At 39.1% G+C, this 23,722-nt stretch overlaps 1 protein-coding gene and 1 long non-coding RNA gene across 2 annotated transcripts in view; both read right to left on the bottom strand.

Moving 5' to 3' along the window:
• Nucleotides 1–23,289, bottom strand: part of LOC131246278 (uncharacterized) — a 41,520-nt gene extending 18,231 nt beyond the window's left edge. Inside the window, exons 1-5 of the mRNA XM_058246228.1 lie at nt 22,810–23,289; nt 22,491–22,599; nt 22,018–22,138; nt 21,012–21,833; nt 18,100–19,984 (exon numbers count right to left, since the gene is read on the bottom strand). Coding sequence (XP_058102211.1) covers nt 18,100–19,984; nt 21,012–21,833; nt 22,018–22,138; nt 22,491–22,599; nt 22,810–23,005 — 3,133 coding nt within the window. The 5' untranslated portion in view covers nt 23,006–23,289. The remainder of the gene's footprint in view (nt 1–18,099; nt 19,985–21,011; nt 21,834–22,017; nt 22,139–22,490; nt 22,600–22,809) is intronic.
• Nucleotides 589–7,290, bottom strand: LOC131246279 (uncharacterized). Its single transcript, XR_009171271.1, has 2 exons — nt 6,480–7,290; nt 589–4,555 (listed from the first exon to the last, which is right to left on the bottom strand). It is a non-coding gene; the product is annotated as an uncharacterized LOC131246279 (long non-coding RNA).
• Nucleotides 23,290–23,722: the final 433 nt, after the last annotated feature.

The following is a 23,722-nucleotide window of genomic DNA, read 5'->3' as shown; positions in this document are numbered from 1 at the left end:
TGTTATCCATTGAGCCTGCTCTGAATATTCCTCCTTTCACTGGATTATTGCCGATGTAATCATAAAAAGCTATTTTTTCAAGAATTTTAGACCAAGCTTCCAACAAACTCAAATTTTCACAAGTCTGGGATAACTTGAAGGAGATGTATTCAGAATCGATAGACCACTTCTTCATTCATTGTTCCTTCGCTAGGAAAGCGTGGTCTGCCTTTTTCACATGTTTTGAGGTTGATTAGGTAATGCCGCAAACAGTAGAGGACCTACTAAAGGCTTGGCACAGCATAAGTCCCTCTAAGGATGTGATGTGACAGTTGGTTGGTGTCTGGTCATTATGGCGGTCTTCTGAAATATATGGTGCGTTAGAAATAGTCATTTCATGGGCAAGCAAGGATCTTAGGAAGAGCTAGTGTGGAGATCAAAAGAAAAGATGTTTTCAATTGGGTTTTTGGGGTGAAAATTGTAAATGCTGCTTTAGTAGAGCCCTTGCTTGGAATGTAACTTTGGGTTGTATTCTTTTCCACTAAGTTTTGCAGCTTCTTAATAAAATAAGTTGCTATCCTTCAAAAAAAAAAAAAAAGGAAAAAAAAGAAAGATGTATTTGGGTGAAAAGAACGTAATTTGTATCTATGAGCTTCTACGAGGCGGTTGAGGTCACGGTGGTCGATTTGGAGGAAGAGACTCAAGGGGAGGTCATGTCAAAGGTAGGAATACTTGGGGTGGTCATGGCACAAATTTTGGTAGTGGCCAGGGTCATAGTCATGGTAATCAACATTGCACACATTGTAGCCTCAACAATTATGCGGTTGATACATGTTGGGACCTAATTGGAAAACCAGCTAGGGCTAATCAAGTCCGTTCATTGGATGATGGTTTTGAAGGGTATGTGTCTTAGTCTGCCAATCTTCTTAAGCTGAGTACTTCAGGTGGTACAGTTACTATGTCTAAGGAAGATTGTGCCAAACTTCTAAAAGATCATTCCAACCATGCCTCTTCCTCTACAGCTACTTTTGCCCAATCAAGTACGATTTGTTTTACTTCTAAGAGTGTCCCATGGATCATTGATGTGAAACTTCTGATCACATGACCAATAAGCATAGTATGTTGTCTCAATTAGTCTAGTCTTCATCCATCTCTTCTGTAACACTAGCTGATAGTACATCAACTCCTGTATTTGGGGTGGGCACTATTTGTCCTACTTCAAATCTCTCATTATCTTCAATTTTGTACATTCCTAAGTTTCCTTTAAGCTTATTATATGTCAATATATTAATCAAAGCTCTAAACTATTCTGTCAAATTCCATCTTTCCTATTGGGAATTTCAAGATCTAAAGACAAGGAGGATGATTGGTGGAGGACATGAATTTAAAGAACTCTATTACCTTGATCCTGGAATATTAGGAATTTGAGCTGCATTGTAGGCCAATGTCTCTTCCCATCAGTGTCATTCCAGGATTTGCTCACCCATCTTTAAATAATTTGAAGAATCTTGCACCATCTTTCTCGTATGTGTCAGTTAAGCATCATAGAGTGTCTTTTCTTTCACGTGAGGATAAAGAAATAAACCATTTTACTTGGTATATTAAGATGTTTGGGGTCCAATTCATATTTCCAGCTAATCTGCCTTTATATACTTTATCTTTGTCGATGATTGCTCGAGAATGAAATGGTTATATCTAATGACAAATCGTTCTTGAGGTATTTACATGTTTTAAAGAAATCCAAATGCAAATACCAAATTAGCTGGATGCTAGAGTGTGTATTCTAAGATCTGACAACGCTAAGGAATATACATTGAACTATTTTTGTTCCCATCTTTTATCCATGAAATTATTCACCAAACATCATGTGCACACACACCACAACAAAATAGAGTTGTTGAGCGTGAAAATCAGCATTTACTTTTAAGTTGTGAGGGCATTGTTGTTAAATATGAAGGTTTAGAAAGGTTTTTGGAGTGATGCAGTTTTGACTGTATGTTATCTCATAAACCAGATTCCTTCATCTGTCTTTAGGTGGTAAATCTCCTTGTTCTGTCATATATCCCCACCATCAACTATTATCAATTCCTCCTAAAGTTTTTGGGATGCTTTGTACAACGATTTGACCATGTATCTAATAAATTTGAACCCAAGGCTGTAAAGCATGTTTTTTCTAGGATACTCTTATACTCAACAGGTTTACGAGTGTTATAATTCAGTTACTCATAGACACTACATGTCAACTAATGTCACGTTTTTTTTTTTTTTAAGTACTCCATATTTCTCTAAGGGAGGAAGATCATTGCAACTTGAAGAAGGTTACATCACTCTTCCTCTGGCTAGACACGTCTTCATCCGTAGAGCGAGTTCCTGTGCAACATTCAGATCCGCCACCGCTGCAAGTATACTCCAAACATTCTAAGAGAGGTGGAGTGCATACCTGCATGTCCTTTATCAATCTTGCCACCCCATCTAAAGATCATTCTCTTAAGTCTTGACCGGTACTGTCGATTGAAGATGATGCCCATTGCTCTCTGTAAGGGTATATGCTCTTGTACCCAACAACTTATCTCTAATTTTGTTTCCTTTAATGGCTTATCTCATTCTTGTCGACAATTTTCTCTTAGCCCTCAATGTTTGTACCCCACCCTTGCCAGGAAGCTCTTGAAAGTGATGGGTGGAAGCGAAGAGCTATGATAAAAATAGATAGTTGCATGCACTTAATCAAAATCAAACTTGTAACTGTAGCTAAGTTACTTGCTGGAAAACATGCAGTAGGGTGCAGATGGGTATTATACCGTTAAATACAATTCAGATGGCCCTGTGGATCATTTACAGGCTCAATTGGTTGCAAAGGGATAAACTCGGACTCTAGGAATTGACTTCTCTGAGACCTTCTCCCTTGTGGCGAAGCTTCATTCCATAAGCGTGGTGATCTCTATTGCTGCAAATCTAAACTAGCCGTTGTACCAACTTAATCTGAAGAACGCTTTTTTCATGGGGATCTACTTGAAGAGGTGTATATGGAGCAACCGCCCAGCTTTAATGCTCAGGGGGTGTCAAACAAAATTTGACATCTAAATAAATCAACGTATTGATTACAACAGTCTCCTCGTGCTTGGTTCGACAAATTTAGTAAGGTGGTGCTTTAATTTGGAATGAAACGTAGTTACACAAATCATTAAGTTTTTGTTTAACAAAGCGAGACTGGTACTATCGTGTCAATTGAAACTTGAACATGTATGATATTATGGCTACTGGTAGTGATAGTACATGCATTTTTGAGTTAAAGTTCTTGTAGCAACACTTTTGCATAAAAGATTTAGATTGCCTTCAATACTTTTCAGGTATTGAGGTAGCAAGGTCGAATGTGAGAATTAACTTGTCGTAACTAAGGTATGTGATGGATTTATAAGAACAAACAAATTTGTTGGGAGCTTATCCAGTTGAAACTCTCATGTATACTAGTTCAAAGCTGAATATCGATGAAGAGGTATTTGATGATCCAAGGAGATCGTCGGCTAGTTGGCAAATTGATTTATTTAACGATTACATGGCCGGACATCACTTATCCAGTCAGTGTAGTTAGTCAGTTTATGCAGTCTCCTCCACCGTCGTATGTCTCATATGGAGGCCATGCTTCCCATACTTAGATATTTAAAGGGAGTTCTTGACCGTGGAATTCTTTACAAATGAAATCGACATCTTCGAGTAAAAAAGGGTTTTCTAATGCAGATTGAGTTGGCTCTCCTTCTGACAGGTTGTCTACCACAGGTTATTGCATGTTTGTAGGGGAAAATCCGGCAATATAAAAAAGCAAGCAAAGTTTTGTCACTCAACCAAGCGCAAAAGCAGATTACAAGGCTATGGCCCATGCAACATGCGAATTAATTTAGTTGAAGATGTTAAGGTGCAAGCTCAGGTTTCGCAGCGGATGTTCATGGAATTGACTGCTTTGCTATCTATTCTCCAATAACTAGGATTATAATGATTAGGATATTAGTTGCAATGGCATCTATATACAAGTTAGTGGTACACCAAATGGATGTTAAAATGGCATTTCTAAACGGGGAGTTAAAAGAAGAAATATATATGGAACAACCTGAGGGTTATCAAATCTTAGGAAATGAAATAAAGTGTGTAGATTAGTTAAGTCATTGTACGTTCTGAAGCAAGCACCAAAACAATGGCTTAAAAAGTTTGATAGCGTTTTAAAGTCCCATGGATGCTTAGTAAATGATGTAGATAAGTGTATGCATAATAAAGTCTCAAAAAGTTATGGTATTACTATCTATCTTTATGTAGATGATATGTATCTCTAGTACTAATGTTAAATTAGTTGTTGCAACTAAGAAATCCATGTACTCTAAGTCTGATATGAAAGATTTAGAGGAAGCAAGTATGATATTAGGTATATTCGAGGTAATCAGGAAAGATGACGGTCTTATCTTATCGCAATCTCATTACGTTGAGAAAATGTTAAAGAGATTTGTCACTTTTGACTACGTGCATCCTATCAGTTAATTTCCAAGTGGAAGGTCTACGAGTTCCCAAGTGTCATTTGATATAATAGACTCTGACTCGTCATCAAGGTGTCCCGTATCGGTATCGGTTGGCGTAACGGTGCCCTCTAAAACCGATACGGATATGGGGGCATAACGGCTCGTAACGACGCAATTTTTTTTTATTTTTTTTGCCAAAAAAATATGAAAAAATATGGATTAAATCCGAAATATTCTAGGCATTCCAAATATGCATTCATTTATAAATTGGAACATGTTTATGGTGGTGCAACGGTCCACTCTTTGGTGAGAAGCTGTATCGGACTGTCTAATGAATTTATGAACCAGATAACCTGAATTTGACTATAAAATTTATATATTTAATTTTCTAAATATCTAATTTATATACTTAACAACTTGATATCATTTCTCCCAATAGTTCTTTAAAAAAATTAAATTAAATTTAGGTAGATGGCGTTGCCAATTTGGGGCTGACTTGGAGGACCAATCTATGCACCAAATCAGTCTCAAATTCATGCAATTTATTGTCATTATCCTACCTATGAATTGGTGGACATTTATTGGATAGTGAATCATGAAAAAAATCAAAAGACCCTATTTTAAAAAATAAAAGTCCACAAATTAACAATTAAAACTATTCAAACAATTTGATTTTGGCATTGTGAGTTAGCAATTGCAGTTCATAATTTAATTGCTAAATTTTAAGTTAATACATGTCTCGTGTACAATGCTTTTAAGGCTCGAATTAGGCGGGACTCGGATTGTGAAGTGTAACACACGTGTCAAAGTTTTTTGGGCCCCACCTATGATGAATGTGTTATATCCACACCGTCCATCCATTTTGCCAAATAATTTTAGGGCATGAGCCCAAAAAGGAGGCACATCCAAAGCTTAGGTGGACTGCACCATAAGAAACAATACTAATTAAACGTTCACCATTAAAAATTTATTGGGGGCTACAAAAGTTTTAGATCAAGCTGACATGTGTGTTTTCTCTTCATCCACGTCAGTGTGACCCAATTAATAGATTAGATTGAAAATAAACATTACAATGGACCTTAAGAAAATTTTAATGGTGAGCATTCTATAACCACTGTTTCCTATGGTGTGGTCCACATGAGATTTAGATATTATTAATTTTTTAGATCCTGACGTAAAATGACGTGGCAAAATGGACGAACGACATGGATAAAATATATACATCATGGTGGGGCCCACTCGGGTCTGATCAAATTAGATTGGATGGAAAATAAACGTTACCGTGGGCCCTACGAATTGTTTAACAGTGAAAATATTATCTCTGCTGCTATTTTTGGTGCGGTCCAGATGATCTTTGGATATAATTCATTTTTTGGGTAGTGCTCTAAAATGATCTCTGAAAATAGATGAACGGTGTAGATGTAATAAATACATCACTGTGGAGCCCATATAACTTTGATCTCCTTTGAACCATTCGTACAACTCGGAGCTCGAGGAGTGTCAGCGCTCGTCTTAGCGTGACACGTACCACTAGCTGGTGCGCGGTACGCTTGAAAAAAAAAAACAGAGAGAGGGAAACCGAAAAGAAAAGAGGGAAAGAAGAAAAAAGAGGGAGAGGGAAAGAAGAGAGAGAGAGAGAGAGAGAGAGAGAGAAGAAGAAGAAGAAGAAGAAGAAGAAGAAGAAGAGGAGGAAGAAGGCCGCAGCCTCAGCCTCAGCCTCAGCCGCAGCCTCAGAAGAAGAAGAAGAAGAAGAAGAAGAAAGAGAAGAAGAAGAAGAAGAAGAAAGAGAAGAAGAGGTATTTTTTTTTATTTTTTATTTAAAGGCCAGTAACAGGCGTTACGGGTCAGTAACGGCCGTTACGCCCGTAACGGGCCCGTAACGGCCGTTACATGTACAGAATATGGACTCGGCCGATACGACCTCGAAACGCATAACGGGTACCACCGTTACCGTTACGTATCGGCCGTTACGGCCGATACGTAACCGTTTTGGGACACCTTGCTCGTCATTGATGGCTTCCTTCCAACAGGTTGCATCAAGAGAGTCGAGCACTTCTGATTAAGAAAGAGTGTCATCTTCCAATAGAAATGTGTAGAAACCATCTCCTAGGTTAGTTTCTTTCCTAACTCTTTTGCTCATCCTTGGTTCTAATTCTTCTTCATTTATCTCGTCTATACCTATACTAGTTGATACAAGTTCAGTTCCACTAACTTCCTTTATTTCTACAGACCTACATAGGTAAGATTTTTTCTAAGAACACTGAATCTCTAGCTTCTATAATAGTGTTTGGATCTAGAATGTTATCCTTAGATTTCAAAACTACGAATCTATAAACTGCATTATTTTCTGTGTATCCTATAAACATAGAATCAGTCGTTTTAGGACCTAATTTCCTTTTCTTAGTTTTAGATAATCATACTTTAGCAAAACATCCTCACACTTTAAGGTATTTACTATTTATAAATATGAGGGTCCTAAGACCAAGTGGTAGGCATGATTAAGAAGGCTTTAAGTTAGGCTCTTTTGGATAGATTCTTTGTCAAGCTGGGCATTCATGATATATATGCTCCAGCTTGAGGGGGGAGTGTTGATACATTAATGACCACATGTGTGGGCCACCAGCCACTCATGTGGTCCACATATAGGTTTGGGTTTATGTTAGGCTTGGTCATATGTTTGAGTTAGAGCCTTTGGCATGTATATTATCGTTTCATATTGTCTCTAAGAAAGGGGGGTATAATTGTAATTTTCATATGATTAGTGATTGCCCTAATAATAAAAGAAAGAGGTGGGGGTGTGAAAGGTTTTGAGCCTCTCTCCCAAGGTGTCCTGTATCGGTATCGGTTAGCGTAACGGTGCCCTCCAAAACCGATATGGATACGGGGGCGTAACGGCCCGTAACGACGCAATTTATTTATTTATTTTGCCAAAATAATATGAAAAAATATGGATTAAATCTGGAATATTCTAAGCATTCCAAATATGCATTCATTTATAAATTGGAACATGTTTATGGTGGTGTAACGGTCCACTCTTTGGTGAGAAGTTGTATCGGATTGTCTGATTAATTTTTTAACTAGGTAACTTGAATTTGACTACAAAATTCATATATTTAATTTTCTAAATATGTAATTTATATACTTAACAACTTGATATCATTTCTCCCAATAGTTCTTTAAAAAAATGAAATTAAATTCAGGTAGATGTCGTTACCAATTTGGGGCCGACTTGGAGGACCAATCTATGCTCCAAATCAGTCTCAAATTCATGCAATTTATTGTCATTATCCCACTTATGAATTGGTGGACATTTATTGGATAGTGAATCATGAAAAAAATCAAAAGGCCCTATTTAAAAAAATAAAAGTCCACAAATTAACAATTAAAACTATTCAAACAATTTGATTTTGGCATTGTGAGTTAGCAATTGCAGTCCATAATTTAATTGTTAAATTTTAAGTTAATATATGTCTCGTGTACAAATTTTTAAGGCTCGAATTAGGCGGGACTCGGATGGTGAAGTGTAGCACACGTGTCAAAGTTTTTTGGGCCCCACCCGTGATGAATGTGTTATATCCATACCGTCCATCCATTTTGCCAAATAATTTTAGGGCATGAGCCTAAAAATGAGGCACATCCAAAGCTCAGGTGGATTGCACCATAAGAAACAACAATAATTAAATGTTCACCATTAAAAATTTATTGGGGGCTGCAAAAGTTTTAGATCAAGCTGACATGTGTGTTTTCCCTTCATTCACGTCAGTGTGACCTAATTAATAGGTTAGATTGAAAATAAACATTACAGTGGACCTTAAGTTAATGGTGAGCATTCTATAACCACTATTTCCTATGTTGTGGTCCACCTGAGATTTGGATATGACTAATTTTTTGGATCCTAACCTAAAATGACGTGGCAAAATGGATGGATGACATGGATGAAATATATTCATCATGGTGGGGCCCACTCGGGTCTGTTCAGATTAGATGGAAAATAAATGTTACCGTGGGCCCTACAAATTGTTTAACGGTGAAAATCATTATCTCCGCTGCTATTTTTGGTGTGATCCAGATGATCTCTGGATATAATTCATTTTTTGGGTAGTGCTCTAAAATGATCTTTGAAAATAGATGAACGGTGTAGATGTAATAAATACATCACTGTGGAGCCCATATAACTTTGATCTCCTTTGAACTGTTCGTACAACTCGGAGCTCGAGGAGTGTCAGTGCTCGTCTTAGCGTGACACGTACCTATAGCAGCTGGTGCGTGGTACTCCTGCAAATAAAAAAAAAAAAAAAAGAAAAGAAAAAGGGAGAGAGGGAAACCGAAAGGAAAAAAGAGGGAAAGAAGAGAGAAGAAAAAAGAGGGAAAGAGAGAAAGAAGAGAGAGAGAGAGAGAGAGAGAGAGAGAGAGAGAGAGAGAAGAAGAAGAAGAAGAAGAAGAAGAAGAACAGGAAGTAGGCCGAAGCCGCAGCCGCATCTGCCGAAGAGAAGAAGAAGAAGAAGGAGAAAAGAAAGGAAAAAAGGTAAAGGTTTTTTTTTTTTTTTTTCAAGGCCCGTAACAGCCGTTACGGGTCCGTAATGGCCGTTATGGCCCGTAACAGCCGTTACGGTCACAAATTTCCGTAACAGCCGTTTCGACCCTGTATCGCGTAACGGGTCCCACCGTTACCGTTACATAACTGATTTGGGATACCCTGCTCTCTCCTCTTCTTTTTCCTCCAATCTTTCTTTTCTTTTTCTCTTTTCTTCATGATTAACTACAAAGTCCTAGGTCTACTCTATCAAGAATGAACGCCCGCAACACCCAACACGTTAGCAATCCAGAATCTTGAAATGCTAACCACAGTTCTTATGGTAATTGGAAAAGGCAAGATGGAAAAAGCATAAAAAGAGCAATGGTTGGTACGTGTTTTAAATAAGATGCAATGGGTAGGGTTGCAAATGGGTCAGTACTAGGCCAAGGCCTGTCCATGTCCAACCCAGGTAGCTAGGACCAGACCCAAATCTTACCCAAGCCCACCATGGCCAAAACATAGGGTCTATGTAGATAGAGCTATTGTTTATTTTATTTTATTTTTGATTGGTAGAGGGTGGAATTTAAAAGGAGAGAAGTGTTATTTAGAAATAAATTGATAGAAGAAGGAAATTGGCGGGATAGAGAGAGGGGGGAGAGATCCGAAGGGAAGAGGAAAAAAGAGAAATAGGTAGAGGGAAAGGTAGGGGCAACTCACAGGTGAGTGCTACACACACACAGAATGCATGTGGGTCACTCGAGTTCCCAATTTGCCAAATTTTTGGGCTCACATCCTATCAAGAACTGACACAACATATGTATGGAGTGGATGATACATAGCCATCAATGTGGGCTCCACAGAACCTTTGTCACACAGTCTCCCTAATTAGACACTTTGTGCGGGCTATATGGAAAGAAGAGGAGAGGTCGATGCGTGTTACATGCATTAAAAGAAGTGGAAGGAAACAAGTATGATCTAGGTCATTCATGGCCCCTTGTGCAGTAGAATCTAGATAGTCTCTTGCCAACAACTACAATTTAATGACTATTTTACCCTCTATTAACCAAAGATCTAGAGACTAATTACGAGGCCAAAAACATCCAAAATTATTGGTGTTATATATAGTATAGATGAGATGGGTGTAGTACATTAAGAAAGTGGCAAAAAAAGCTTTAGGAGTATATACGGGAAAAGCCACTCTTACAAGGAAACTTAGTAGTGGAATGATGAGGTCGAAAAGCCTATTAGCGACAAGGTGTCCCGTATCAGTATCGGTTGGCGTAACGGTGCCCTCCGAAACCGATACGGATACGGGGGCGTAACGGCGATACGAGGGCGTAACGGCCCGTAACGGTGCATTTTTTTTTTTTGCCAAAAAAATATGGATTAAATCCAGAATATTCTAAGCATTCCAAATATGCATTCATTTATAAATTGGAACATGTTTGTGGTAGTGTAACGGTCCACTCTTTGGTGAGAAGTTGTATCGGACTGTCTGATTAATTTTTTAACCAGGTAACTTGAATTTGACTACAAAATTTATATATTTAATTTTTTAAATATGTAATTTATATACTTAACATCTTGATATCATTTCTCCCAATGGTTCTTTTAAAAAATGAAATTAAATTCAGGTAGATGGCGTTGCCAATTTGGGGCTGACTTGGAGGACCAATTTATTTTCCAAATCAGCCTCAAATTCATGCCATTTATTGTCATTATCCCACTTATAAATTGGTGGACATTTATTGGATAGTGAATCATAAAAAAAATAAAATAAAATCAAAAGGCCCTATTTTAAAAAATAAAAGTTCACAAATTAACAATTAAAACTATTCAAATAATTTGATTTTGGCATTGTGAGTTAGCAATTGCAGTCCATAATTTAATTGTCAAATTTCAAGTTAATATATGTCTCGTGTACAATTTTTTAAGGCTTGAATTAGGAGGGACTCGAATGTAAAGTGCAGCACACGTGTCAAAGTTTTTTGGGCCTCACTCGTGATGAATGTGTTATATCTACACCATCCATCCATTTTGCCAAATAATTTTAGGGCATGAGCCCAAAAATGAGGCACATCCAAAGCTCGGGTGGATTGCACCGTAAGAAACAATAATAATTAAACGTTCACCGTTAAAAATTTATTGGGGGCTAGAAAAGTTTTAGATCAAGCTAACATGTGTGTTTTCCCTTCATTCACGTCAATGTGACCCAATTAACAGGTTAGATTGAAAATAAACATTACAGTGGACTTTAGGAAATTTTTAATGGTGAGCATTCTATAACCACTATTTCCTACGGTGTGGTCCACCTGAGATTTGGATATTACTAATTTTTTGAATCCTGACTTAAAATGACGTGGCAAAATGGATGGACGATATGGATAAAATATATACATTATGGTGAGGCCCACTCGGGTCTGACCTGATTAGATGGAAAATAAACGTTACCGTGCGCCCTAAAATTATTTAACCGTGAAAATCATTATCCCTGCTGCTATTTTTGGTGTGGTCCAGATGATCCCTGGATATAATTCATTTTTTGGCTGGTGCTCTAAAATGATCTCTGAAAATAGGTGAACGGTGTAGATGTAATAAATACATCACTGTGGAGCCCATATAACTTTGATCTCCTTTGAACCGTTCGTACAACTCGGAGCTCGAGGAGTGTCAGCGCTCGTCTTTGCGTGACACGTACCTACAGCAACCAGCTGCTGCAAATTTTAAAAAAAAATGGAGAGGGAAACAAAAAGAAAAAAAGAGGGAAAGAAAGAAAAGAAAAAAAGAGGGAAAGGGGGAAAGAAGAGATTGAGAGAGAGAGGAAGAAGAAGAAGAAGAAGAACAGGAAGCAGCCATAGCCGCAGCCGCAACCGGGCGCAGCCGCAGCTGCTCGAGAAGAAGAAGAAGAAGAAGAAGAAGAAAGAGAAGAAGAAGAAAAGAAAGGGAAAAAAGGTAAGGTTTTACGGCCGTTACGGTCACAGAATTCCATAACGGCCGTTTCGACCCCGTATCGCGTAACGGGTCCCACCGTTACCGTTACGTATCGGCCGTTATGTAATCGATTTGGGATACCCTGATTAGCGAGAAGTGATCATGTTTTAAGGCCTAGCAAACTACTAGGAATGAAGAAACTTTAAAATACAAAAATGTCAAAAAGAACGTTAAGAAAGTAGTGAGGCTATACTTAAGGGCTGATCTATATAATAGATTGGGGACAAGAGAATGTGAAAGTGATGTCCTCAAACTTGTCATCTTGAGAAAGATGAAAGGTGGGACCTAGATCATGTTAGATGCATTAAGAGCGATCACCGAATGTTCTTAGTAAAGAACAATGAGGTCAAGGAAACTTTTTTTTTTTTTTGAAAGATAACTGAATTATATTAATAAGAAAAGGGAAAACTAACAGACAAAACGAAAAACAAAGCAGAAACACAAACAAAACAGGAAAAGAAAAGGAGCAGGGAACGAATCGCTGAGATAGTGAAGAGAAAGCTATGCTCCTAGAAAAAGGAAATCTTCATCTTTTAAACCAGAGACATTAGCGGCCCATTCGATCACCACCCGTTTAGCTTTGGAAACTACGACCTCGGCTGAATTTGAGAGATTCCTAAAACACCTCTCGTTTCGTTCTCCCCAAACTGACCACCAAATGGCAAGGAGAGCCATTCTCCAGATCTGCATCTTCTTCTTTCCAATCTTGATACCGTGCCACACTTTGAGGAGGTCCACTGAAACCGGGAAGCACCGGTAAACTTGGAAGACTGAAGAAAATTCTGCCCAGATGAAGGAAATGAAAGAGCAATGCAACAGCAAATGGTCAACTGATTCTGCCCACCTTCTTTATAATGAGGTCAAGGAAACTTGGAGAAGCTATTACCAAAAATTGTTAAATGAAGACCACTATGAGATCTCAGGAATATAAGGAATCATAAACTCAAATGAGGCATAAACCTTAGATACTTTTGTAGGATTAGGAAATTTGAAGTGAAAGAAGCTTTGAGAGATGAAAACAAGAAAGGGCCAAGATCAGATGGTATGCCATTAAGGTTTGGAAGTGGGCGGGAGATTGGTTTATTTGGGTTGACTAAGTTGTTCAACAAGATTGTAAGATTGAAGAAAATGCCAAAAGAATGGAGAAATATGGTACAGTAAAAAAATAACAATAATAAAGAAATTTGGAAGAGGGAGAGAGAGAGAGAGAGAGAGAGAGAGAGAGAGAGAGAGAGAGAGAGAGAGAGGTACGACTAAGGCTACAAGAGTCGATGAATTGCTTAGTCTCGAGACCAACACACACACACACACATATTAGTTCTGAAGGAAATGTTACAATACTCCACATGAGTACAAATACACACGCACGCACAATTATATATGTTTCCACTCCCCCTCAAACTGGAGCATGTATATTGATCATGCCCAGTTTGGAATACATACAAAGAAGATAAAACTATAAGCATGGATCATTGCTCCCCCTCAAACACAACATGGCAGGATATAGACTGTAGTTTGTACTGTATTCGTTGAATCTTCACTTCAAGTAGGAGGCTATAACAAAACTCGACAACAATCGAGTCAATAACTTGTCATCCACATACATATTTTGTCACAAATAAGTGCAACATGAGTGAACTACACCCACAGACTTGAGAGAACTTGTATGCATCACATGCAACACAAAGTGAGTGGTGATGACGTCGCATGATACAAAACTTCAACTTCGCAATCACAAGCAGCATATTAGATCATGAAGAAAGGAAGAAAATCCAGCAAAGAAACCAAAGAACAAGGGCCATCGGCACCAATATCTCGCAAAAGATGTCGTACACCCAAATCTCGATTAAACTTCATGATACTTGTTGTTGGAGATTGCTCTTGATCAATCGCACATTTCCCATTTGGAACAACTGCTCAAAAGCCCTTTATAATTTTATTTTAAAAAAAAAAAAAAAAAAAACACTACAATAGAAATCATGAAATCTGAACTTTTTTTAAAATATTTTTCTTCATTTTCTATGGAAACACCACAAAAACTACTCCAAACTATGCAGAAAAATCTTCATTATTCCTTTAAAAACTAGATTTACAAGATCTCGTGCTTTCTGTTCCAAAAGAACTACCATTCGTACACCGCTGACATCATTCGTGCGTACGAACGACATCAACAGTGGGCCCCACTACGGCAGGTTGTGGTCAGGTCCAGATCAGATGCTTTGATATCAAGAACAAAAATAAAGAAATTTAGAAGAGGGAGAGAGAGAAACGAATAGCTAGGGTAACAAGAGTCGGTGTTGCTCACACAGACAGACACAAACATAGACACACATACACACAGACACACGCGCGCGCGCGCGCACGCATGTACATAAGTATACAATACACATACACGCACACACAATTACATATATTTCCACAGGTACCTATTTACAAGATTACAGGAGATAGAGGTCCACCATCTACCATGGGATTAAACTTATGAGCCATATTATGGAACTTCGGGAGAGCGTGATTGGGGAGACTGCGAAGATGATAGTTGATAGATAATCACATCAGTAATATATCATATATTAAAAAGTTATAAGTCAAAAGACTCAACATCATGGCTTGCAACAGGTTAACCCAACAAACAACATTCATATTTCATAGTAAAGAATGGTCCGATACAGCACTCAATACATGTTCAAAACACACACACACACACGCACAACAAAAAACATAGATGATGATCTCTCCTCTCTTTTTTTCTTCTTCTTTACTTTTTCTGATATTATTCCATGATTTTTTGGCTAAAAAATTTGTCCTGTACAGGGCCAATACCAATACGTGATGCCATATCGTATAGGGTTTCGGCCAAGCCGATATGCCCACCAATACTGGTATTTAGAACCATGACACATCCCCCATAATTCTGGGCAAGCAAGAGCCCCAGTTATGAGACTACTTTTGCTTCAGTCATTTTCGAAAGATCCGTTTTTACATCCTCAAAGATCCAGTTGGCACGCTTCTTGACTCTTTAAAAACCAAGAACAAATGGAAACATGTTTCCTTTTAACTGCAATGGGGCAGAAGTAGGTGATTGGATGCGTATCTATCTTACATCTCAAACTTTTGTCAAGGCTCTATCATCCTATCATTTGTAGCAATGCGAATCAACTCACTCTTAGTGAGATTAACATGCTAACCGAACACTGCCTAAAAGCATTGAAAATACCTTAAGATTGTTGATTTAGACCACCATGGCTTCACAATGGATCAGAGTGTCATCTGCTAAGTGGAGACAGGAAAGGCAACAGTGAAGACTACCAACTCCAAATACCATGCTCTTCTGCTCAAAGAAATATTCTACTCAGGCCTTCTGCAACAAGCATGAACAGGAGAAAAAGAAGGTAGCCTTGGTACAGGCCCCTAAACTCCGGAAGAAATTGACTGACAACCATGTAGCAAGATGGAGAACGATGAGGTGAAACTACATAATGTAATCCATCTTCTTCACCTTTCTCTGAATCCGATCCTTTCCAAAAAGATAACCATGATCACCATGTTGATCTTACATAAAACACCCAGTCCGTGAGAGCTCCCTAGAATGCATACATTCATTGGCTATAAGAAATCCATCCAAAGTTTGACACCCACCTATGAAAGCCCCTTGGAAGATGATGCTCGGTAAAACGGTTCTCAACCAACATGCAAGAGTTTTGACGATGATCTTACAGATACTTCCCAATAAGTTTATTTGGTGAAAGTCTTCTGCTTCCAACAAACCCTTTCTTAGGAAAAAGAGCGTCAAACACTGCACCCTGGCTCCTATTCAATCTTGCCATTCATGGAATTCATGAAGCACTTCCATAATTTCATCTTTCACCACCTACCAACATGACTGGTAAAAAAATAAAAAGCGAGATAGCAACCATGGGACTTAGAGCTTTATCATTCCCAAGATTTATCATGATATCCCCCTGATTTCCTCCCGGTAAAATTTTCTTTCCAAGTGATCAGCAAAATCCAACATAATTCTATCAAAATGTAACCCAAAACGGAGCGGCCGGCTACCTCTCTCTCTCTCTCTCTCTCTCTCTCTCTCTCTCTCTAAAGGATGGCCAGCTACATTTATCCTCCATCTAAAGCTTTTCAAAAAACTTAATAAACATCTTATTGCCGCTTCTTGATCCTCATCATTCCCTTATCCACTTTTAGCTCTAGAAATTGTGTTCTCTTTTTCTGGTATCAGCAATCTGGTGGAAGAACATTATAATCTTTCTCCTCCATCTTTCAACAAACTTGCCCTCAACTTTTGCCTCCATGCAATTACTTCCAATTTGGCAATTTCATTGGAATCTTCCCTTTAATTGGAATCAATGACTCCTTTTCTCTCAAGACACCACGGGTTTCCGCTACTTATCCCACTCCTCTCCCCGATGGAGCATCTCCCTCTTGCTTTCTTCCATCTTGCCAAAAGTGTCATGGTTTCATATCTTCAACATTTTCTTCTTGTTCTTGAATTTTTTTTGAGAGTCTGAAACCTGCCTACCCTTCTAACTTAAGCACCTTCCACCAATTTTCACCATACCATGAATCCCGGAAACCTACAGCCATTGATTTTCAACATCTGAACAGATGAGGACCCCAGAAACCAACCCCAAGTCGGGAATAAGGGTCTCGCAACAGCTTACGACAAGAACCTACAACCATCGATTTTCAACATCTGAACAGATGAGGACCCCAGAAACCAACCCCAAGTCGGGAATAAGGGTCTCGCAACAGCTTAGGACAAGAACCTACAGCCATAGATTTTCAACTTCTGAACAGATGAGGACCCCAGAAACCAACCCCAAGTCGGGAATAAGGGTCTCACAACAGCTTAGGACAGGCTCTTGGCAGACACAGATGAGTAATTTCCCACACATAACTGCATTATCCTGGTTAGTGGGTCACATAAAAGAAGCCCCTTCCAACAGAACATAGACAAGCTCATGCTGGATTCTGAAACCGAAAATGCCTAGCTCCCAACTTCCCATGCAAGAACATATATTTAATGGAGAATTCATTGTTAAAAAAATATAAAAAGGTTTACAACAATTAATCAGACAATGATGTTGGATAAACTGCAAACAGTTAAACTGTGCTAATTGAGCGTTATAAGTTTTTTATTTTTCCAGAATCCAGATTATTGGCAACAATAACTCATGGACACATCAAGCTACAACCCGAAGTGGTCTTGCATGCAACAGCATATAAAAAATGAAGGGAAGAGAACCTTGCTGGGCAAGGGAAATTTTGTGTGAATTAGGCAATTAGGAAAGGATCCCCGTGCTTAGAGTGTACCACACATGGCATCAACAACACAATAACCAGTCAGAAATAATACCTATTAGTAGACAAGCAATGCAAAGCAGCAAGCAAGCAAATTGCAAACAAACTTTGAAGTCAGTTTCCAGATATCTCCATATTTTATGCAGGGGAATGTAAAACAGAACGGGTAGCATGTGAGAAATTACAACCATTATCTCGTGTAAAAAGCTACAATATGCTTCAAAGCAAGAGACAATGAAAATGTAGGTAACATGTGGTGGCTCTGTTCATGGGATCAAGAAGTGGGCATCAGAAAAAAAATAGTCAATATGATTCAAAGTAAGAGAATGAAAATGTAGGTAACATGTAGTGTCTTTGTTCATGGGATTGAGAAGTTAGCATCAGAAAAAAGATAGTCAATTTGCAGGAAATCTAGCATATCAGGAAATGTAAGGCATAAACAGCAAATATCTTTCTCATCATCATCATAGCCTTGTCTCTGCTCTCTTTTTTGCAAGCAAAAAAGGAAAAAATTCAACAGAAGCGTCAACACTTTAACAGAAAAGGATGATGCTCGCTTTGAAGAGACCCAGGGTATGGGGCATAAACAATTTAAATGTTAAACCATAAGAGTTCAGGCAGCGGAGAACATCCGCACTGAAGAAATTCAGAACCAACTTCATCTACCAAAAAGTACCCAAAAAAAAAAAAAAAAAAAGTGAAAAAATATACTACAAAAAGGAAAAAGGATCAACATATTCCACCAAAAAAAAAAAAGAGAGGAAAAAGTCTAGCAATGAGTAGGGAAATAGATACCATTGATACCACGGGCATGACCAGAGGAGTTTCTTTCCATTGCTGTGGAAACCATAGATTCCTGGAATGCTTCCACAATGCTCTTTGAATTTGGGGAGGATGCACACTCAGTTTGTGAAACTGAAGAACTGTCATGGTCATCTTCCAATTCTCCCAATATCAATGATGAGCCGTACACCGGAACATCAGATACATCAATTCCATTACCGTGCAGTATGGATCCTTCCTCAATGGCAGAGGACTCTGCGGTCGTATGTGGTACTTCCATATTTGCAATGACCTGTGCGTTTTTTAAGAGGCCTTGAGCATTCCCAGATGAAACACAATCTTCATCATTCAGAAGCTCAGCTGATGAAGTATCCTCTAACTGGATGTTATTTGCATGGTTTGACAATTCTGAGGCAGACGTGTCCATGAATTGGCAACTATCAGTGCGGTTGACTTTATCTTCCTCGAGAATAGTTCTGTTGGTAAAGGAGGTAAGTTTATCAACAGCCTCTGGATTTTCAAAAGCTCTACCTTGTTCTACATTTACCAATGGCTTTCCTTCTAAAGCCTCAAATTCCACATCTTTAAGAGAGTCAGCCAATTTTTCTTCACTTGTGCTCGCTGCCTGAACCAAGGTTTCGTGTGCATTACTTGAAATTCCAGAGAATGATGACCTGGTGCTAAGAGGCTTTACAGTTGAATCGTCTCTGAAATTTTCCATGTCGGCTTTCTTGCTGCTCAACTGACGTTGAACACGGGCCTCTATTTGTCTAGATGACCCCAAATCAACAGATGAAGAAGCTGAAGCACTTCCCTGCACACTAATACTTTTCATAGGACTCATGCTGTCTCTTGCATAAGAGGGATCATCACAATGTATATTTATAGCAGAAAAAGTCCGTCCTTGAACAACAGGCCATTTCCAACTACTTGATCGTTTCAGAAGTACAGAAATGCCTGCTCCTTCTGAACCATCAACCTTTAAGCTTGGATGGGCATGAAATTGTTTAGATTGCAGATCTTTATTGTTACTGTCATGTTGGCCAGAACAGACTGCTTGATGGCCCACGGATTGCCGGTACACAAGATGCTCTTCCCCTCCCTCCATTATCAACTGTACAGGACAACTGTCTGGTAAGCAACCATGGCCCTGCTCATCATTCCTTTCTTGTTGGCCAAGCACATGCGGATTGCTAGTCTTTTCTGGCAAATCAGGTACAACCATCCCAGGTGTCAGTTCACGACAAGATTTGTTCACTTCCGAAGCCATCTCAGAGTGAATTGTGTTGCTCTGAGACGCAAATATATTGGTTTCTGGAGTCTCTGCCATCGACTGATCACCTTTCTTAGCACAGTCTTCGCAAATATCAACATTGCCCTCAACAATACAGAAGTTGCGGCCACATTTAGAACAAGATGCCATGATTTCATAACAACCAATTACATCTGAAGTGCTAGCTGCAACATGTGATGATTGAGAGGCAGTTCCAGCAATGGATATTGAAACGGGTCTACTGTTTAGCTTCTCAGATTCCCCTGGCTCAACTTCAGTTGTAGTGCTTCCATGCCCATTGCTGGGTTTTCCATCACAGATATCATACCCAGCATCTTCATTTACTTCATCCACCCTATCAAAGATAAATACTTCCTCTTGAGCACTGGGATATGGTGCCTTTCTCCATTCACTAGCAAGATCATCCTGGTCATGGTCACTACCCTCAGTATCAGGTGCAACACTGACACCTAGCTCCGAGCTTGCATTACTACTAGTTGTGATTGAGGAGTTCCTAGAGACCATCGGTCGATTTCCGCTATTAACTTTCCCAACATAGAAAGCAGTAGTTGGGACACTAGACAAGAGTGGCCTGAACATATTCTGAGGAGTTTTGCGATGATCCTGCAGCAAAAAAAAACAACATAACATTCAGCAGGTGCAGGATGAAATTCAAAGAACAGGATGGCATGAGTACATCAAACTGAACATGAAAGCTCACCAGATCTCATGTAAAAAGCAAATAAAATAAATAATCAAAACGACAGACAATTATAACTAACCAAAATTAAGACAATTATAAAGTAAGCCAAGCGCGCATGGGATTTTTCCATAGTCACACAACATGCTTTTCTTTATGATAATTAGAAAGTAACATTTTATAAGTAGAAAACCCCCTCTTCATTTTAGTTCTCATGTGGGGAAGCAAACCAAACTTGGGCAATCAATTGGACAGAAGGTCAATAAGCAAAGATTTTGAATGAAGAAAGATCATAAAAGAAAGTGGGAAATCCCAATGCTTAGTCTGCTGATTTTACATGGGTTGTTCCTTCCTAGAATGGGCAATTGCTCTAACTTTAATAACATTTCTGGAACACAAGGACAAGAAATATGCAAATTCTAGCATTAGCAGAAGACAGCTTCACACAGAATAACCACAACCAAAGTTGCAACAATTGGTGAGTTATTTATGGGAGAGGCTTACAAGCTCTCACAAAGATTCATTGGTAAATAAAGAAACAGGCAGCCTATCATCCTAGGTGAGACTTGGGACCAATCTGAATTGAGCTGGGGAGACTGAACCACACACGAGCTAGAAAGTTATAAATAAATAAAAATTATGGGGTTTATTGATAAAGTTTCCTCATGATCATTGACCTTTTTCTCCTATTCAATGAGGACCATTGTGGTATTCTTTTCTTAAGTCTGTTTGTAGCCAATACCAATGGAAAGGGTTCTCGAGGCATTCCCCATCCACTATGGAGCCATCAGACTAACGGTCTAGATCACTGAACCACGGTCTTCACATGTACAAAATCCTGATAATCCGCAAACTGTACACATGCTGGCTCAAGACTGTATGGTTCCTTTTTCTAGTAATTCATGCATGCAAATTACACCATGAGAGACTATTAATCAATGAGAAATATACCATTTGTCGAAGAGCAGAATCAAATGATCTTTTTGGAGCAGAAGTTGAGGACAGAGTTCTGGATGGCTTTTTGGAAAATGCCATAGCTTTACTATTTGGAAATGCTCCATTTCTCCTTGCAACTGGGCTCTCTGGTATTCCTACAGCTCCAGACTGCATAGACTCCATATCATCATCACCAGATGATGCTACGGAGCCCTTACTATGCGAGCTAAAGTGGTCACGATCATGGCTATGTGACGAGCTAGCACTTCGAGAAGCAGTTGGTGACATTGATTGCCTTCCAAATTTGGAAGATGAATCCCTCCCATTCCTGGATGCTGGCGACAAGCCCCTTGTATGTGACGCCGGACGATCAGGTAGGGAAGTCCGAAGATTTGGAGGAGGATCTGAAGAGAAACCTGGCAAGGTCGACTGCCATGCTTGTAGCTTTGGTGAAGCAGAACTCCCACGAGTTGGCTTTGCTGGGGAAGTCCCCCTTCTTCCAGATGACGATGGATGGCCACTTGACCCTGAGCTCATCCTCCGGAGCGTGGGGGTAGAAGACCTCGGAGCAGGTGATGAGGGTTTGTTTGGGGGAGTAGATGGCCTTCGTGACGGTGTAGTCGATCGTAAAACAGGGGTTGGACTAGAATGAGGTGCAGAAGATGATGGCCTCCCTCTCGATTGAAATGTACTATTACCAGATCGAGGGGATGGGCTTAGTCGACGCGGACTTGCACTGCTTCTACTGTTCTGAAACGTACTAGCACCGGACCGAGGGGATGGACTTAATCGATGCGGACTTGCACTGCTTCTACTGGTTGCATAGCTCTTCTCCGCCTGCAATCAAATATACCATTACCAGAATCAGATAAGAGAGGAGATCGAACTTTTGAAATCCAACATATTTTTGGCAAAAGCACAACTACTTGTTCCAATATATATATATATATATATATATATATATATATATATATATATATATATATATATATATATATATATATAAAATATGACAACATGCCTTGGCTGATCTTGAGATGGAAATGGGTTGGCTTCGGGGTCTGCCCCTATGTACAAGATTAACTGGTGGAGTATCATCATCCAAGGAAGGGAAGAGTGGGGTGTCTGGAGGAGTCAATAGCCTGAAGTTCAAAAGCACCAAGCATTCCATCAGTAACATGTAAAATGAACAGCTAATAGCAAAGTAGCTAAATAAGACTAAAAAGGAAATAGGGTAATCACAAATTAAACATTCTAACTCCAGACTTCCAGCTACTGAAAGGTACAACAATTTCTTTTTTCTTTTTTTAATCATCTTAAGAAATTCAATCATCAGCTCATAGAATAAAGAATTTTGCATGCATAGCATAGGCGCACAAGTAAGCTCTGTGTATTACAATTCAGGCATGGAAGTAGTTCTAAAAAGAGAACAGTCAATATCTCAAGCTAAAAGAGTTGAGAAATTGAGCTTAGATCAGCAGGGAAATAACTCACCAATCATAGTCATTTTTGTCGCCGTCTGCTTTAAGCAGATCACTACTATCTCCTCGAACTGGAATTGAGATGCCAAGCTTGAAGTCCGAGAAGTATCTCAATTTTGTTGCTGAGGAAGAGCATTTACAAGTTTCCCAAAATAATGAGCATTAGCAGCAAGGTCAAACATTTCTTTAACCAAACTAAATCTCAAAGTCTTAAAATACGAACACCATGAACATTAAAACTAGCCTTTCAAAAAGAAAAAGGACAAGAAGAAGAAGAAGAAGAAGAAAAAAAAAACAGTAAAAAGTGCTAACAAATAGAGTAGAGAAATTACAAAGAGTCTCATCAAAATCGTCAGCCGATTGAAGCAAGAAATTGTCCCTTTCCCTGTTCTGCATGTCATTGAACAGAGCAAGATCGTCATCTTTTTCCTTGAGAAGTAATCCGCTCTCGAGACTTTGGGCCCTCTTGTGATTCTCTGCTCTGTTATCCCTTGCTGGAGAGAACCTCAACACTGGAGAAGGAGGCATCTTCACCACCAGAATTTCCTCCCACAGGGATCTCACACCAATTTATGGAGATCCAAAACCAAATCCCAGATATCCAACAACCTACAACCAAGCAGACACATCTTGCTCAAACTCGGCAGAGGAACGACTTGCACATAGCATGCACAACAAGATACAGAAGTGAACCCTGATTTCGTCTTATCCTTGCACACAGAATCAACTCCACAAATCTCCAAAATCGAGCAACAGAAGCGTCTTGCCAAGTTCAGTCAAGAAAAGGAACCCGATCTCAGTTTTCTCACAAATCACAAAAACCGAAGCCTAATCCTCAATCAGATATACTACCATATCCAGGGATACAAAAACAGATAAGAAATAAACCAAGAATACCCTTATCCTTCTACAAAGAAACCCAACCTTGAATCTCCAAAATCCAACAACAAAGAAATGTACTTTTCTTGAGGCAATGTCGGCGAAAAGAACCAGCTCTTGACTCTTCTCACCGACCAACACTGTACCTTTGTAAAAACGAAATCAAAGCTCAAACCTCCAAAAGCCCAAGACACAAAACACCAATTAAATCCAGCACAGAACTTCTCCAACAGTAAGAATTCTAAATTTTGAGAGATTTCAACCCGACACACGAAAGATCAGATTCTCCTTGAATTCAGCGAAATTCGAACGAAACTAGACTCGCACTCGCAGGGATCAAACCACCATATCCTTATCCACACATCC

This window comes from Magnolia sinica, chromosome 5 (assembly GCF_029962835.1).
Source record: "Magnolia sinica isolate HGM2019 chromosome 5, MsV1, whole genome shotgun sequence".
In the NCBI taxonomy this organism is placed as follows: domain Eukaryota; kingdom Viridiplantae; phylum Streptophyta; class Magnoliopsida; order Magnoliales; family Magnoliaceae; genus Magnolia; species Magnolia sinica.
Note: the sequence above shows the minus strand (reverse complement) of the source record. Positions and strands in the feature narration are given on the sequence as shown.